Source organism: Neopsephotus bourkii, unplaced genomic scaffold, assembly GCF_033783945.1.
Source record: "Neopsephotus bourkii isolate Nb327-2 ecotype Australia unplaced genomic scaffold, CSIRO-AGI_Nbou_v1 NB_318, whole genome shotgun sequence".
Lineage (NCBI taxonomy): Eukaryota > Metazoa > Chordata > Aves > Psittaciformes > Psittacidae > Neopsephotus > Neopsephotus bourkii.
In genome coordinates, this window is record NW_026900826.1 from 5061579 (window position 1) to 5079487 (window position 17909).

At 38.1% G+C, this 17909-nt stretch overlaps 1 protein-coding gene across 10 annotated transcripts in view; it reads left to right on the forward strand.

Moving 5' to 3' along the window:
* Positions 1-17909, forward strand: part of TCF12 (transcription factor 12) — a 170014-nt gene that overhangs the window by 83456 nt on the left and 68649 nt on the right. For all 10 annotated transcript variants that reach the window (XM_061347478.1, XM_061347480.1, XM_061347479.1 and 7 more), the window contains one exon: positions 15398-15462. In XM_061347478.1, the coding sequence (XP_061203462.1) occupies positions 15398-15462 (65 nt within the window). The remainder of the gene's footprint in view (positions 1-15397; positions 15463-17909) is intronic.

Sequence of the window (17909 nt, forward strand, 5' to 3'; positions counted from 1 at the left end):
ATATAAATCTAATGTCTCCTATTGAATGATCTGTGTGCCCAAGGTAAGTCCTAATTTTACAAATACTTCTACATCGAAGAGACTTTAAGCATGCATAATCCTGTTAAGCATGTATATAGTTATTTGAAGGATCAGGGCCATAAATCCATATGTAGGATTTCAAATAGAGCTGCATGAGATGGCTTCAGCATTCCTCTGTATTTGTGATCGAGTTACGCTCCAAATAAAACGGGGTGCTTTACTATCTGAAAAGCAGACATCTTTTTAGACAGCAGTTTTGGAAGTTCTTCTAAAGCACAGTTTTTTGAGGCTCTGGAAATCTTGACCTTCCCATCCAAAATAGCTGCTGTGATGTATTTTTTTCTTCCTTCATTTGAACCACTATCACATGAATATGAATTTGTTATTTTTTTTTAAATAGCTCTTGAGGTATGTACCTGAGCAGGTAGAGAAGATGTGGTACATGACTGGGAAAGAGGGGTACTGGTTGTGATTATAACAAATACTGTTTGTCTGTCCATTGCCAGCTTCATAGCTGGACATCCCAGTTTAGCATCTCTGATCATTGTCTGACGTTTTGGAAAGTAAACAGTGTAAGCAGCTAGAAAGAATCTGGTTTTGAGAAGGGAACAATAGAAAGGATCACTAACTATTGACCTATGAAGGATCTGTGTTAGCTTAGGATATAGGGTTCCTTTCAGCTTTTCATGCTGCAAATTATAATTTAAAAAGTCTCTCTAGGTTCATTCATCTCTTCCCTGCATACCAGGCTGTCTGTGGTATCAGAGCCAGGTGGGGATTTACTGTGGACTTAAGGACATTGTTGTTTATATTCTTACTATGAAGTCACCTATTTGCTACTGGCACTGCAGTTGCAAAAAGGCAGTCTCAGGAAAAAACTTGATCTGTTTTTGGTCTGTCTAGCATTTTTAGTAAAACTTGCTCCATATTTGAAGTAGAGGAAGAATACCGTGTTATCTTGTGTGCTAGTCAGCTGGTGGGTCTCTGTATTTTATTGTCCACTGTTTGGGAAGCACTAGGATAGGAAAATGTGCACCAGTGTTGCAATAAACTTGAAGAATTTAAAGCTGTAGATAAGAAAATTCTTTCCAGGAACTGTAAGGGGAGTTGACTCTTTCTACCAGCTTCTGGACCTTCTGATCACCTTTTTGGCTTCTGAAGGAAAGTAAGAGCCAAAGCCTCAGCAGACACATAATAAAACTGAAATTCTGAAGATAGCATTTGTGTTCTGTATCAGTGTTTACTGACCCACCAAGGAACTTTTGCAGAACTGTATTTGAAATATAACAGGAATGTTGTTCTTAGGTTACGGTGATTACCTGCAACACAGATTACACTCCAGTTCATAGTATTCTGTGAACATGTAAGTAAGTGCTGTGTTGGCAACGAGAAATGTTCTTTGTGTGTGTGCGGTTGTTATTTGGCTCCTGGAAAAGCTACAAAAGCAGGCTTCACTTTTTTCTGATCTTGTAATCTGCAGCGGCCTGTGGGGAGCTCACCGATGATCCACTCTTGTTAATGGCTTAGTGTGAGGATGTTATAAAAGTCCAGTAGGTTGTCAGTAGAAAGGCCATCAACAGAAATTTATTAGGAGTCATGCCTGAAAGTGAATTCCACTGGCCTCTGACAGTAAGCTGCTGTAACGCTCTTTGATCCTGAAGGGTCTGCGGAATCTCAAGATGAAGTCGGTGGTTTGGGTATGAAGAGCAATAAATTTTTTATTTTTGTTTTGCTAATGATTTATTAATAAATACTGCTGCAGTCTTTGGATTAATGTTTTTCTTTATTGAGATGTATTTTGAAGGAGCTTGGTTGGAAAGGGAGCCTTGTTCCATTTTAGTGTAAGGAAATGCCTTTAGTTTATATTTCCCGTCTGATTATTTTTGCAACGGTGTGGAGGTTTCTCACAAGGCCGTGGACCGGTTTGGTTGCTGATGTGCGGCAGCTCCATCTGCAGCGTGATTCGAGTGCCTGGGAACAGGAGGGGGAGCTGTCGGCACGGCAGCCCTGTGCAGAGCGGGCAGGGGCAGGGGGGGAGCGGAGCACCGAGCGGGGGCAGGAGGTTGCCACCACCTCCCTCCCCTCCCGCTCTCCCTCGCCTTGGAAAATTGTTTTCATAATATTTCAGTAGTTCAGTGCGAATGCTTGTCTCCTTTCGTGTCCCTAAACACGCGCACGCTGTGAGCCAGGACTTTGTTTCTTCGCCTGGAGTGGGGGTGTATCATTACTCCGTTCTGTAGCAAAACCGGAAAAGGATTTCAGTCTGCATAATGTAAAGAAATTAGTTTCTGGCTTAAAATAGAACTTCCCTTAAGTTGCAAATGGGTTATTATTGATATGTTCCATTTTCAATGCTTTCAGAAGTCCTGGCTGAATTTCTTAAAGCCTACATTGAGTAGACTGACGTGATGCATCCTCCTCCTTTGTCAGATTTCTCTGTAATCAGCCTGCAGTCCACCAATGTTCAGTAATGTAAGTTTGAATTATGTGAGCAACCCCTGCTGAATTTAGTACATTTTAATACTTTTAAGTACTTATTTGCCCAGTAGCTTTACTGAATTGGTGCCTAAAATGCTTCTTATAAATGCAGAGCATTGTTTAGGTTTTGTTTTCAGCATGGCTTTTAGAATCAGACCGATAGGATTAAGTCAAGGTGTGTGTAACAGCAGTGTGTTTACCGGTGTGAAAAGGTGAGTGACCTTGTGCTTAAACTGCATCTCAAATAGATGAAAAGCTAGCTAATATGGGGTACGATTAAATTATTAGCTAGTACGAGTTTTCCATCTTCCCCTAAACAAAAGCCTGTGTCTCATAATATCTTTTGTTCTAAAGAGAGGTGTGTGTTTTAATGCTTCTTTTGGGGAGTGAAGCAGCACTGAAAGCTGAGTGTTGTTCCTTGTTTCTGAATTGCCAGTGTGATTTTCTCTGTCTATGAGTTTTAAATGGTCCCTGTAATATTCTTCTTGTGAGTTGGAATGCTAATGGGGAGCTAAGTTTGAAATTCTTGGGCCAAAAATTTCTTCATAACTGTGGGGCAAATGGTGCTGTTACCAAAGCCTTGTTTCTGGTTATGTACTTTGTTCAGTAATTTGGAAGACTTTGCATTAGTATCATTACTCGCAGAACTGAATTACTTTTCATTTCAAGACAGAATACCAGCAGGGTTTGAAATGTTTGAGTTTGGCAAGAAAGGGCTTGTCTGTAAAACAATGAAATTGCGTTGGGAAAATACAGTGCCTGTGTTCAGCTGAGGCAGGCTGAGGTACACTGTGAGCTGTTGTGAGCTGCAGCTGCATTTACCATCAAACATTGAGTCGGTGCCGATGAATGTTTTGTTTTTAGTGTCATGGAAACTGTGAGCCAAAGAATGGATATTCTATTCATCTGGGAAAATAGCAGTTCACTGCATAAAACATCAATTGCTTCCAAAGGAGTTCTTAAAATAGACTTTGTGAAAATAACCCTAAAAGTAAAAGTGCAACAATTTAAATCACCTCAGTACTACTTTGTTTTTCTATTAGAATATACATGTGAATTAAATTAACATAGAAGTAGTGAGGGTGTTAAGATACAACTGTAGCCTGGAACTCCTACAATGATGCGATGTTTTACTGTGCAGTTTTAAATCTAAAAATGGAGAGGTCCAGACATTTCAATAGCAGTTTTAATCCTTTTTATTACCCTTCCTCAAATGGTTTGCTCAAAGCAGAATAGTTTTTGTCATCATTCAGAATCATTTACAGTTTCGTGCAGCAGAGTGAAAATAGGAAACTCACTGCAGAGAGCAGGTATGCAAGAGAGTGCTCTCAGGGGCTGAGAAGGAAGGATGGAATAGAATAAATAGCATGTAGGGGTTTTTAGATGCATGAGCATTTTTTCACATCCAGTTTGTAAAGAATAATTAAGGGAGTTAATTCAGCTGAATTAGAAAGCTTACATTTTTGGGTTTGCTTAAATTTTTATGTTGGGAGAAAAATAAGTATGAGGTCTCAGTGTAAGAGGTAAAGAGAAACCAGTACAGAAATAGATACATAAAGTCGTTGCTTGCTGTGGAATAAAAAGAAAGCTGAGAAGAGAAACTGGAGGAGCAGAAGTGATTTGATCTGAGTGATAGGAAGTTGGAGGGAGAATTGTGAGTTGCAGGATTTTAGAATTTGGGATTCTGGTATAGATGTGATACCATTTAAAGGAAGGGATGCATCATCATGAGGCTTTGTTCAGTGTCCAGTGAAGGCAACGGGAATGTTCCTGTTGACTGTTTTGCTCTCTAGCTGTTTTTTAGTTTTTAATGTTTTTGATTGAGGGATCCAAAATTGGATGTGCTATTTTATATATGGTATATCAAGTGCTGTGTAGAGGTGGATAATCACTCTCCCCCGCTTGCTGTCCCATGTGCTTTTCAAGACTACCAGTCTTGGTCCCCAGCCTGCACCATTGCAAGGGGTTAGGCTGTTCTAGGTGCAGGGTTTTACATTTATTATGGTTGAATTTTATGAGGTTCCTGTTGGTCCAGTTCTCTAGATAATCTACACTCCCTTGAATGGTTTCCTGCCGTCAGGCATGCTATCTGCATCCCCCAAATTTGGGGTCTTTTCAAAGTCTTTTAGGGTGTACTTTGTCTTCTCCTCCAGGCTACTGGTGAAGACTTCAAGCAGGAGAGGTTCCATATATACAGCATAACTGTTAATGACAAAATTATAGATGGAGGGAGATCGATTAAAACATAAATTTAGGTTGAAAAGCAGCTGCGTGAAAAGTAAAAATGGTACTTGAGATGCTGAGACTTAGATGAGTAACTCAGGAGAGCGCAGGATCAAGAAAAGCCTTTTTCTAAGTGCTTATGACTGTTTAATATCAAGAAGTAATGTGTAGTTGAGAGCTTATAGCAGAGATAAGGGCTAGATACAAAATCGGAAGGTGTCTTTGAAATTAATCCTGGTTTGTGTATAAAAGGCTTCTGTAATAACGCGCAAGCTCCACAGTTCCGATTCAGTAGCACAGGAATTGAAGTATGAGCAGGTAAAATAGATGAAAAGATACAAAACCCACAGAGTTTTTGCTTGTACTCTTTAACACCCTTTAGGCTGAGAAGGAGGATTTTCACTTTGCAACTCTTTGAGTTGTGGTAACCACGTTCCTAGCCCCAAGGTAGACATTTTGAGCTTTCCTAGTCAATGCCTGGGTAGGATTTGCAAGGACTGGTGTGCCTCTTGCAGAGCTGCTGAGGCTGGCCAACAGGAAAGGTCAGGATAATGGTGGACCACAAAAAGTTTCCATAGCCACCATCCTCCTCCCCATGATAAATCTAGTTAAAGAGCAGGAGGCTGTAAGGCCTTGCTCAATCCTGCAGGCATCTTTTTGCACTTGGCTGAATAAAAAGGCAGCTTGCTTCATTACACGCAGTTCTGAGCGCTCCAGATCAGTGACCTGTCTTCAGTTGTTTCAATCTGCCAACAAACTCTGAATTGCCAGTAACACATTTGGATTGTCATGTTGATGGGGTGAAGTGGAAGTGTGTGTGTAAATCTAGGGACAAAGTTTGAGTCACTGAGAAATATTCAGTGATGTTCTTCTGTTCACAGTTGCATTTTAAGACTTTGTCTGGTGCCTGGCTTTTACTACCTTAATGCATTATTATTTTGGAAGAGTAATTAGATTATGCCTTTAAACTGTTCTTCTAAAAGTAAACCAGTGCCAATATTTCAGAGAACTCCTTGGTTTATATGTATTAAAAACCCAAACACATTAGTCCTGTTGGAGCTGGGTTATCTAGACCTGCAGATGCCAGCGTGCAGAATGTTAGCAATTGCTTTTACATCTTCCTTGTTGTCGAAATGGAAAATATTTTATCATTCTTACGTTACCATTTTTATAAAATAATTACCAATGCTGCCATGAGTATTCTTTTTGTTCTTAACATGCTGAGGAAGTGTTTTCGTTACCTGCTTTAGGTCATTTAAAGCAGTCTGGTGGTACTTCTAGAAAGCATGGGTAGCGGAGCACAGAGGTAGTCTTTAGTGATACATGAAGTTTTATTCTTTAGTTCACTGAACAGCACACCATGTTCCTTGGTGGCTTTCAATCTGAGACTTACATTCACCTGGCATGTTATTGTTAACATTTCTTCAGTCGGTTCCCACGGCTGTTGTGATATATCATGAAGACTTGGTTTTTTTCTTTTTCTATCAAGAGTGCCACTTGTCTCACCTCCCAAAACAAACAGCGGGCACGTTTTCCTTTGCAACTGCTTTGCTTTGGTTGGGTTGTTTGGTTTGGGTTTTAATGTTCCTTGTTGGGTGGGGTTTTTTTGTTGTTTGTGTGTGTGTGTGTGTGTGTGTGTGTGTGTTGGGTTTTCTTTGGGGTTCTGTTTTGGTTTTAGTAACTTCAAACCCCAGCATTCTTCTTTCAGGTGCCTTGGCAGTAAGGTATCAGTGTTTTCATAAATGTATGGAGACATGGGTTACCTACAGGTGATGGTTTAGAAAGGTATAATTTTTTGGGGGTGTTTCGTATTTTTGTTTGGTTTTGCTTGGCTTTTTTGTTTTGCTTTGATTTTTGTTGTTGGTTTGGGGGGGGGCTTTGGTTTTTATTGTGGTTTTTCTTGTTTGTTTGTTTGGGTTTGGTTTCTTTTTTAGTAGACAGTTAGAATTTCATTCTCTGTGTTTGTCTCCAGTACCAGTTTGCCTTTCTGCAACACAGTGATATTCTCTTCTGCACTTTTATCGTCAAAGTTTTGTGGCTTAGTAGGGCTGCTTTCAAATTTCTGGACAGTCTAAACTCCATTACTGGTTTTGTACTGAAATAAGAGCACCTATTTTAATCTCTTAGTGTTTTAGGAGCTTTGTATTGGTTTAAACTGTCTATTTTTTATGGGGCTTTCATTTCATCTTCTTTTGGCTCAGTGTGCTTGCAAGTAGAGCATGTGAATAGTTATGGATTTTAGGCCTCCAAACAGGAGGTGACTGCTTTCAAAGCACTGTCCTGTGAGGATTTTCACTCCTGTTTTAATGGATAATTTGGTTACTCTGTGGTGCCTCCAGAAATTGTTCTCTTGAAGCAGTAATGCTGGGAAAACACCATGTTGTTTTTGTTTTCATTTGAAGCCTGGTTTAGTATCTCATGGGTGATCAAGGTTTGATTTTCTTTGTTTTGGTTGGGTTTTGTTTGGTTCGTTTTGGGTTTTTTGCAGCCTAGCAGCTACTGGTAGTCTGGAGACTGCAGTTTGGGAATACCTGACAAACATCTGTCTCTGTGATTGGGATGGCTGGATTGCCTGTGAAGAGGGAAGCTTGATCAAGTTATGCAAGTCATCCAAATAAGAACTGTACAACAGAGTACTGTTGTATGTGTTTGCCAGCTGCTTAATGGAATATAGTTATAAGTGCTTTCCATGTTTATACCGAGAATGGGTGAGGGGGGAAACCTTTGTTGACAAAGCTGTCTTTTCAAGTTTAGTATGAATTAATAGATCTTGGATGGTGAGAGGAGCTGCAGATACATGCAGAAGTAACTGTTTTTTAATTTTTATATCATTACATATATATGAAGTAATTTAGCAATTTGTAGTAAGTAGTGTTCCAAAATGATCTTTTAATCAGAAACAGGTGTAGCATTTTGTTGTAAAGTGTAGATTCTCTATTAATTTCCAATTAAAAAATCCTCTTCCCTTTAGACTTAATAATGTGCTTGATGTTCAAAGTCACTGACAGAGGCTGAGTAACATCTATCATTAGATCTGAGACAAATTCCGCACCAGGAGAGCAAGGAATGCTTTTCAAGTTAGTTGTAAGTAGCAACTTCATTAGTTTGGGACGAGATTGGCAAGATGGCAAAGGAAGACACATTTTAATAGATAAAGTGAAGGCATTCGGACACTATAGAAATATACGTGGTGGATAGGTGAGTAAATGCATGTGATAAAATGCCTTCTTGTCAGCGGTTTGAAATGTGTGTGCATTCACATGCATTCTTGATGTGGTTATTGTTTTCTGAATATTGTACATACCTGATTTCCCTCATTTTTAGTACATTTTTGTACATTTTGCTGGGTGTTCTGTCTATGCATAGCAGATGTTAACATGTTAATAGAGCGGTAACCTTATTTATGGTAAGGCTAGCCTAGAGTAGACGTAGCAGTGGAGAACTGAAACTAAACGTACTACACAGCTATTCAGGAATGATTTGGTTCACAGATACTTACCCACTTAGGCTTGGAGGAGGAGGATAAGGAAGTTCTTTCTTCGTTTAAGAGGTTTGTACTCTCCCTTTTCCCTTGCTTTCAGTTACTCATGTGCATCTTCCTGTTGGAGACTTCAGTCCCTTTTACCCTTGCAGACATTTGATGTGTTATTTAGCACAGTGTAAGTCTGGTAAGTGGAGGGACAGGAACAGTACTGAGGAAGGGGAGCCATCATGGATCAACCACTGGTGGAATACAAATGTTCTCAGTTTGACATGAGCGTGTAAATTACAAGTTCATAGGTTCAGTCCAAATAGAATATGAAATTTAGTCCACCCTTACCTCCTGTGTAAGTACGTAAGAGCATTAATAAACTGTTTTTTTACAGCACAAGATCTGTGCAGTGCTCTGCAAACTGACAAAATATTCCATCTTTTCTGAGAAGTACTTACAAATCAATGGGATGAAAGTGTCAAAGGCGTGTCTTTGGGAAGCGGGTTCTTTAATACCACTTCACACACTGACATACCTTTTTAAAATATTGTATTAAATGTCTGGTAAGATATCCCTTGGCTTCCAAGTTTAACATTGTGAGATGGTATTCTCGAGATTTGTTGCCTGGTCAGTTCAGTCAGTAGAATTCTTACAGTGAAAGACATCTGCAAGTGCCCACACAAGTATAAAAGAGTTTAGGAACTTTCCTGGGCTTTGGAAAGTACAATGAAAAAAAATAAAAAGCCAAGCTTTTCTTCCAGATGATCCTGTCCAAACATCAACAAAAGCAATAAATTAGTATTTGCTGTCTGAAAGCATCGTACCTAAATTTCAGCAGTTATAATGGGAAGTTGATTCCAGATAATTCCAGCTTTGGAATTTACACATTTTGGGTCTTTTAGTTAGGAAAAAAATAAGGCAAATAAGCAATAGGACTGGATTGCAGAAGTATAGTGCTATCTTAAAAATGAGAATTTATGGCATGGAGAATCCTAGGAGATTTCTGTCAAGACCTGAGACTGGACAGTTAAATCCCGTACATCTCATTCAAACTTGCCGTATTTTGCTTCTTGCAGATTATTAGAATTGTTCTGTAGGATCGTGCTCTTTCAAAATTTTGAACAAAGGAGGAGGAGGGAGCAAAGCTGTAGTCTTAAAACCAAGCTTTGCCTTAACCTTTCCTTCTCCTGTCTGGGAAAACTGGTTTTAGAAGATGTCACAGTATGGGGGAGAAATCTAAAATGATGTATTATTTTTTCCACTGGTCATAGTCTGTACATACTATTTCCTTATCCATACTTCAGAGACACAGGCCAATGTTCATGTGATTACCTGTATAGACTGCATTGGTGCTCATCACTTGGACTTGGCATTCCTGGTTAAATACATTCATAGTTTTTATTCTGTTACTTGAATACAGAATTTTCCAGTAACATTTTTAATGCATGAATTACTTATTAATCTCAAGGTTCAAAATCTGTATTATGAGTTTGCAGACACTTCATATTATGTAGGCTTGCTTTATTACAAGGTAAGAGTGTGGATGAGTTTGCAAGACTTCCAGGGTTATCGATTGGGAAGCTGCTCGAAGTCAGAAGACTGAGCTAAGATGAAGCATAATGATGAGATAAAATCCTAGATTAGGAAAGTGATTACAACTGGGGACCTGCTAATCACTGACCTCTGTAGGGATCCTGCAGTTCATCACTAATCTCACTTGCACTTGGCATTTTCCTATGTTGCTGCTTCATTGTTCATAGCTGAGTGAGTAATTTGGCTTGGGATGAACAGGAGGAGGGTGCTGCAAGTCCAGCAGCTGCACTTGTTGGCACTGGCTTGTTAAACATCCTCAGTGTAGCCAGCAGCGTGCTTGGCACACATTAACCAATAATACTTAAATTGTTGTGAAGAGAATAGGAGGTCACTTCTTTTAAGCACTTTCTTCAAATTATGTTGCTTCAGATCTCTTGTTTCATTTCCATGAGTTCTGGTCACAAGTATTGTAAGGAAAAATGTGTAATATTCTATATATTCACTAATATATTCACTGTTATATATTATTCCCTATATATTCACACACAGACACACACATACGTGTATTGAGTACTTTTAAAACGTTAGAGATAAGATTGTAGGTATAAGACAGATATTAAAACTGACAGCCTCTATTAATAAGTAGGCCTATATAGCAGTAGAAGAGGAAGAAATTATTCCTCTGGTGCTGTGGGAAATGTCTAGATATGTAGTAAAACTTTTATGGCTCCATGTGTCAGTCTTGCCTCTGAGAAGGCGGCAGCATGCCAAATCCTGGGAGTGGGGCTGGTTTTGTGTTTTGATCAAGTGTAATCTTCTTCTCACCATACCAAATGATAATTCATAATCGCTGAATAAGAATTTTTAACAGCAACAGAAATAGAAATAAAGAATGGGTCTGTACTGGAGGCAGCAAGGGTGTTGCTGTATAAACTTTGTGTGCTTCTTTCTATTTTGTGGTACGTTGGAAAGTGATACTGAGAGTTTTAGACAAATGTTTACTTTGAATGTTGTTCTTAAATCATCCATATGTATCTGTCAGTATGGCCTTTACAGCTTGTTTGTTATTATATTGGATCTGCATATGAAAAATCATTTGAATGTATTCCGCGACTAATAAAGCCACGTACTTTGTTGCTGGATTCTTTGTTACTGGGTGTGGAAGGGGAGAGAGCAATATAAAAATTGATTTCTAACCGAATTTACCAACAGCAATTTAATAACTTAAAAAAGCCTCAACCCAAAACAAAAAATCCCACAAAAGGTCCTCAAAGATACCAACAACATTTTGTTACATACTTCACTTTTGGATATGCTGTCTGTTGTGGCCAGTTAACAGTGTTTTCAATGATGAAATGATGATTAGGAGCTCTAAAAACAGGCCTCAGGATCTGCTGAAAGATGATTCTCTGTACAAGTAGGGCAGACATACTTCATGTCTGACAAACAGAGCAGCTGCCAGCTGTGGTCACTATGGTATTTATACTGGATGATAAACATGGATTCATTAAAAAATTTTGGTGCTTTCCATATTGGCACCTAAATGAATTCTTAACAGTAGATACAAAGATCGTCATTCTGTAAAGGGTTAATCCTGTGGGAATTGAAGTGACTTTTTGCAGTTATGTTCTGTCATACTCTCATAAACCAAGCATTATCTAGAAGTAGTGGGAAAAGGCTGGTTTACTACTGGCAGGCATTTATAGCACATTCACTGAAGTAGTCCTCAACTGAGTTTATGTAGAGCTGTTTTCAGCTCACTGTCATTTTGCATCTTGCTGTTTCAGTTCATTCTGTGTTGAGAGTATTTAGTCTGCACAGCTGTTATACAGATAGATTTATTATGGAAGACAATTCCTTGTGTGGTATTTGAAAGCTATATTAAGTTGTGAGCATATCATATTTAGACAAGTGATTGCAAGAGAAAAAAATTATTTACTAAATGCCTATTAATGTTTGAATTGGTGCAGAATGTGTCCAGGTTATAAGTTTACGAAGTCAGGAAATACTTGTGGTTCAGAATGCTTAGTGGGATTGTCTTGTTTATATGTCTTTTAACTCATAGTCCTTGGGCTTTTAAGCCTGGTAGGAAGCGGTTAGGTCAGGGAAGGTTTGGTTCATGAAAACACATGAAACATACTTAAAAAAAAAAAAAGAATACAAATTCATGCCAAGTTCAAGGTAAGAGAGCCTTGTGAGCTGATCTATGCTGATGTAAGATTTCCGTATGCAACCAACTCAATTTTTAAATGTCCATTGCTTTAGTTCAAATGTGGTTAAAAGACAAAACTCTGGGATACTGAAACACTGTGTAAGCAAGGCTTAGATTGTGCTTCTAAAATGACAGCTGCTTTCTGAAATGTCTGAGTTAGGAAGCACGTGATCAGATGATGGAGAGCTGATGGTTCACAGTAGGAAGCTGAACTGCACAAGGCTGATGGGAAGCGGTGGGGCTGGGAAAACTGACCCAAGTTGCTTTAATTCTCATGAATATTTTGTGAAAATAGAATCTGATGAGAAAACAAATTTCATTTGGGCATTGCTTTACCTTCCCAGCTGGTATGTCTGCACACTACCTTACAGTCATGTTCACACAAACCTGTGCAAAGGAAAAAAATCAGTGAGGATTTTGTCATTTAATACTGTTTTTGCATAGCCCTCTTCCAGTTAATGTCAGATGCTGTAGTGAGTTTCCTCATGTCCCCTTAAAGCTGATCATTAGTGTTTCTGAATTTCCAGCTATACTAGAGAAAGGTGCTATTGCCATCTGTGCAGTGAGCACTTGACTAAGACAAGAGGTCTTGGAGATGTGATTGGACAGAGGTTAGAATATGTTCAACAGCAAATCTTGTGGGGTAAACCTGCAAGACGTTTCAGGGTCTGCTTTAGCTTTCAGTGTCATAAACACTGGTAGCCTGGTGGTAAGTTTGTTTTTTGCAGACATTATGTATGGGACCTACCTGTTTGTTAAACCAGTGAGTAAGTGTCACCACCTCAGAGTGGACATTACCTGCTTTTAAGGTACTTGGCTTACTGCAGAGTAGTTGCGAAGTATTTTTCTATTGATAAGTAAACACTACCTGTGATGTTTGCTTACAAGGCTTTAAATAGTGACAGTATCATCCTGCCTAGGCAGGAGCAGCTGAAGTGTGCTGAAATGACAACAGGCAATTTGTAGTCAATACTGTTCCACTTTTGGATTGTGTTGATAGTGAAACCATCCTGTGGTACAGCCAGACAGCAGCAGCATGCTGGGAAACCTCTTTAATATAGCATCAGTGAAGCTTCAGGGGCTGCTGATGGAGTCCTTCCTCTTCCCTCATGAACAGTAAAACAGATGTGCTATTGCAGTGCCCAGGATACCTCACCTTCTCTCTCCTATGCTTCTGCTTTGCAAATATGAAGACTGCTGCTCACACAGTGCTCTAGTCCTGCAAAATGGACAACACAGTCTGGTTCCACTGTACAAGTGAGAACCAGGACAGGACTTGAGTGTGGGCTCAATGTGTATTTCTGTCATGTGTGCCTTCTGGGTTTTACTGTTATTTATAATTGTGTACCTTTAACATTGTGACACTATTGCAGGTTTGAGAGTCATATATAAGTGCTTGTGCTGGGAGTGTGTTTGGAAGACTCTATGAAAGTCACTATCTTGTATACTTGGTCCTAGGTTGCTTCTCAGACCCTTCACTGAAAAGCTTAGCCATTTGAACACAGGTTAAATATTAATTACCTCCAGATCTGGATAAATATTTAGGCAGCACAGCATCAGGCACTCTTGACTTTTCTCGATCATTTCTTAGAACCAAATTTTGTATAGATTGGGCTATTCTAGTAAGCTTTTTTTCCTAGTAGTAGGAACCTGCCAAACTTTCAAAGCGATAACATTTGAATAACATGATTTCATGCATTCTTATCTACCAGTTTCTTGCTTGCTACGCAAACCATAATTTAAATCATAATTTTTCTAGCATCTGTAATTGACTCTTGTACAAATATTTGTTTCAAAGCCTGCCCTGGAATACTGCATACTTCAGTCAAAGTTGTTTATCATGTGGTACAAGATTCTCATTTTCTGGGAAGAAAATGCTGAGTCTGGTTTAATGTGAACAACGTGATTCATCCTACTTCATATAATTTTGCATACTAGGTATTTTACTTGCTTAGTGCCTGATAGTTGTTAGAGGCAAATTGCTTCAGCAGAAAAATGTTTTTTTCCTCCCCTTGTTACAGCAAAGCTGCTATTTTTCAAGGAAACTATTGTTGACCAGATGACCTGTTATCAAGATAATAACCTTGCAGAGATGTTCCAAGAGATTGAAACTTCCTCTCTGCTTACACAAGATGCACATTTAAGATGAGCTATAAGCATACCTTAATTTTTCCTCTTACAAAATGATATTTAGGGATTTTTGGTAGTAACAGAGAAACAGAAAAAGCAAAGGAAGTCCTGTTCTAGAAGTGCATTTGTAATAGCATGGAGCTATTTATCACTGAAATGGGAATGTGCAAGCAAGGCTACTTTTTCTTCTTGAAGGCTGAATGAGACATGTGTTGTTTAGAAAAGGCAGTGCCTAGTTGGGTAATCTGGCATCCATTTTCAGATGAATTGGTATTGTAGTTTATTAATGCTTACCTCTGGGTAAGACCGACTGGTGTTACGGGGTGTTCCTTAGTTCTGTGTCATAATCAGGGCAAGCGTCTGCACTTGGTGCTTTCCATTACACACATACTTGATGACTGATTCTTGACATTGTTCAAGAGACTTCTATTCAGGATTGTTTTAAAAAGAAATGTTGATTGACAGACTTTGGAGCTTTACTGGAGAACTTCACATTGAGTTTTAATACACAAACATGCCAGTTTAGTGGCATAAGCAACAATAAATCACGACATACTTTTTCTGGACTTGACAAGTATGTTGCTAATGTCTTGTGACCTCAGATCGCAACATCAGAGGGCAGTCACTCTGTACAAGGCACTATATTTAGTGTATGCTACCTACAGGCAAATATTGCCCATATGGCAGAAGAGTCCAGTCTGCTTTGCCATCTTGACAAGTTTTATTACTTGAGTTTTATATCTGACTGGAATGTATATGAAATGAAAGGATTTTTAAGGATTTAAGGGGTAAGTGGCAATGGCTGAATGATTCATCTGTGGCTTAAGTTTGGTGTGGGTTTTCTTGTTCTGAACTGAAATTTTTGTGCACTTTTCATGTCATTTTGTTGGTTTTATTTTGCTGCATATTTGGCGATGTATATTCATCACCTAAGATGATACCAGCCACGTATTAGTTTCATGTAGGAAGGAGAAATGTCTAAAAGTGTCTCTGTCTTTTCTTACTGTTAACAAAAATGAAGCTGGACCTTTGCCCTTTTTATTTTAAGCATGCTGATAGGGATATTTTATAACAACAAAAACCGGCAGTAGTTCTTTTTGCTGATCAGTTACGTAAGAAATGGAATTAGGCAAGTATGTCATCTATCACAGTAGTGGTCTCGGTGTGTGTTTAAAACATGTATAAAAGCCTGCTTGTATTCATGCAATTTAATTTTTGTAAATTTACTATGATGCTCACAGATTTTCTGAGTTGCCTGTGTAAGGACAACTGATGCAGCTATCTAGCGGGTTTTTAGAAGAACCTAATCAAATGCCTGTCTTTTACAGGAAAAACCTCCGACAGAGGTCCATTTCCATTGTATGGAAGAGATACGGGGTTACCAGGCTGTCAGGTAAGTACAGTAATGATTGAAAGCAAATGGAATAACCTGAACTAGAATTCCGGTTAAGGTACTTGAATGTGTCACTCTACCAAACATAATAAATAAGAATGTATTCCACGACCTGCAAAATAAGTTTCTGGCCTCTGTGTGGTCACATTGCCTTGCACTTAAATACATCTGCTTAGAGGAGACACTTTTGCTATGTATGAGTGGAACTGGTTCTGTAGCTCATAAGTATGAATTCCAATAGTTTTAGTAAAAGGGAGATAGTTACTGGTCTGAACATATGGAGGAATGTGCTCCAGGTGTATCACATCTCTCCTACAGATCATTGTGAAATGAGTTTTCTTACCCTTTGCAGTTATTCCTCTCTCAAAGTCTGCAGACAGAATCGCAGGCCACTGTTGACTGCACATCACAATTAGTCCGTGATACTTGTGATACTTTCCTCATTTAGTTTGTCAGAAAATTCCAGTAATTGCCAAATATAGTTCATAAGTTAACTGTATTCCTATGGAGATGATGGGCATTTTTTAAAGAAGACAGTGTTACTAGGCTTTCAATTTTTAGCCGTTGGGTTATCCAGTGTAATATTGTTTTATTTTGTAATTTAGATGATGTGGTTTTTAATTAAAGAAACTTTCATCTTGTGTCTTTAGTTTTTAATTTTAGAGTGAAGATTTCTTCCATGTTATTTTTAATGAGCCACACTAACAGTACTCTGATGGTTGTTTAAAAGTCTGTTCAAATATACAGGAAGTTTGAATGCTTAATGAACGTTTGATTACATTCTGTATTTGTGGACAAAGATTTAAATAAGTAATACTATATTTTTAATTATAATAAATTAATTTGTTGTGTGTGTTTTCTCAAAGAGGGATCTCCTTTAATTTTACTCTAAGTAGACTATTTGCTTTGAACTGATATTTTCAGGAACATCTTTCTCCTTGAGGATGAAACTTAGCATATGAGTTTGACATACTGGTGTTGAATCTTTTTCACTGGTAGTTTTGAGAAGTGTGAATGGGCAGCCCCATGTAGCAATGAAGGCCAAGCATTGCTTCCCCTGTAAAAAAAGGATCATTCTCACAGCCTTTACTACTTCTCTGCAATACAGATGTGAGGAACAAAGACACATTTGTAACTATTGGTGAGCTTTTGATAACATTCCCACAGAAAGCAGGATAACTCTTTAAGTTCAAGTTATAGGTTTCACATTATTGCCAGTCTAGACAGTAAAACATTGTATTAATATTATTATTGTTGTTCAAATAGCTCTGTGTGTAGTATATTTAAATATCATAACTTAAACTTGACATTAGTTTGGAAGCAAATTAATTTCTACATTTGTTTCATTAAGTTAATGTTCTGTATTGGAAAATGAGTTTTTGCTAACTTCGCATAAAATTCTGTTTCGCTTTGCAGTAATGAGTGTAATTTGTTGTTTGACTTCTCACTGAGGAGAATGCTTTTATAACTTCTAATTGTTTCTATCTAGTACCATTTAATATTAATCTTTTACATGTAGCTCTCTAAAAGCCAAGATCTTACACATATTTGTTTCTATTAACATTGCTTCTGTTTATTCCTTTGATATGCTTTTCCTGCTTATTCCTCTCCCACAGTTTCTAATACATTGTCAGTATATGGGAAAAATGTTATTTAGGTAAATCTGTTTTATTTTTTATAGCCTAGGGTAATAGAAAATGATCATAGAATTAACTTGCAATTAAATTTTAATACAGTTTAAATTTATGTGATAAGTTACAGTTTGTACCTTAATTTGACAGTATCAGTTAAATCGGACAGAGCTTGAAATTATTTGCTAACTTGAAATGTGGTGGGGTTTCTGAATTTTGGGGGTTTTTTAATGTTTTTTTCATAAATCCATAGCAGTGCCTTAAATACAGCTCAGTGTAGCTATAATGTTTGAAAGCTATCTTAGAGAAAAAGGTAGAAAGTGATCTTGAGAGATCATTTTGACAATCCAAATGAAGAATCAGCTGCATTGTCCCTCATGGATGCTCATATAGTCAGTTCTTAAAAACCTCTAGAGATGAAGGAGACTGCATGGCCACGCTGGGTTTTGTTTTCCTTAAACATACTTACTCTTGAAAAGTTTCCCTGATGCCTTATCTAAATATCACTGTAATTAAGGCGTCTAACTCCTGTCTTGCAGGCAGTGGATGTGGAGAAGAATCTGTGCTCTTTTAAGTCTGTAGAGGCTGGAAATCCCCTAGATGATTAAGATGATATGCAGTCTTTAGAAAAGATAAAACTTAAACAGAGTTAATTTTTACATTGATGTGTATAATGAGGTATATATTTAGTACCAGGTACGTATCAGGGTCTATCTTAGATTGAAGTATTGGTAGAAAAACTTAAGGTTTGCTCTGCATGTTCTCCAGTATGTTCACAACCCTAGAGAATTCCAGTGTTTCAAACTAGGTAAAGTA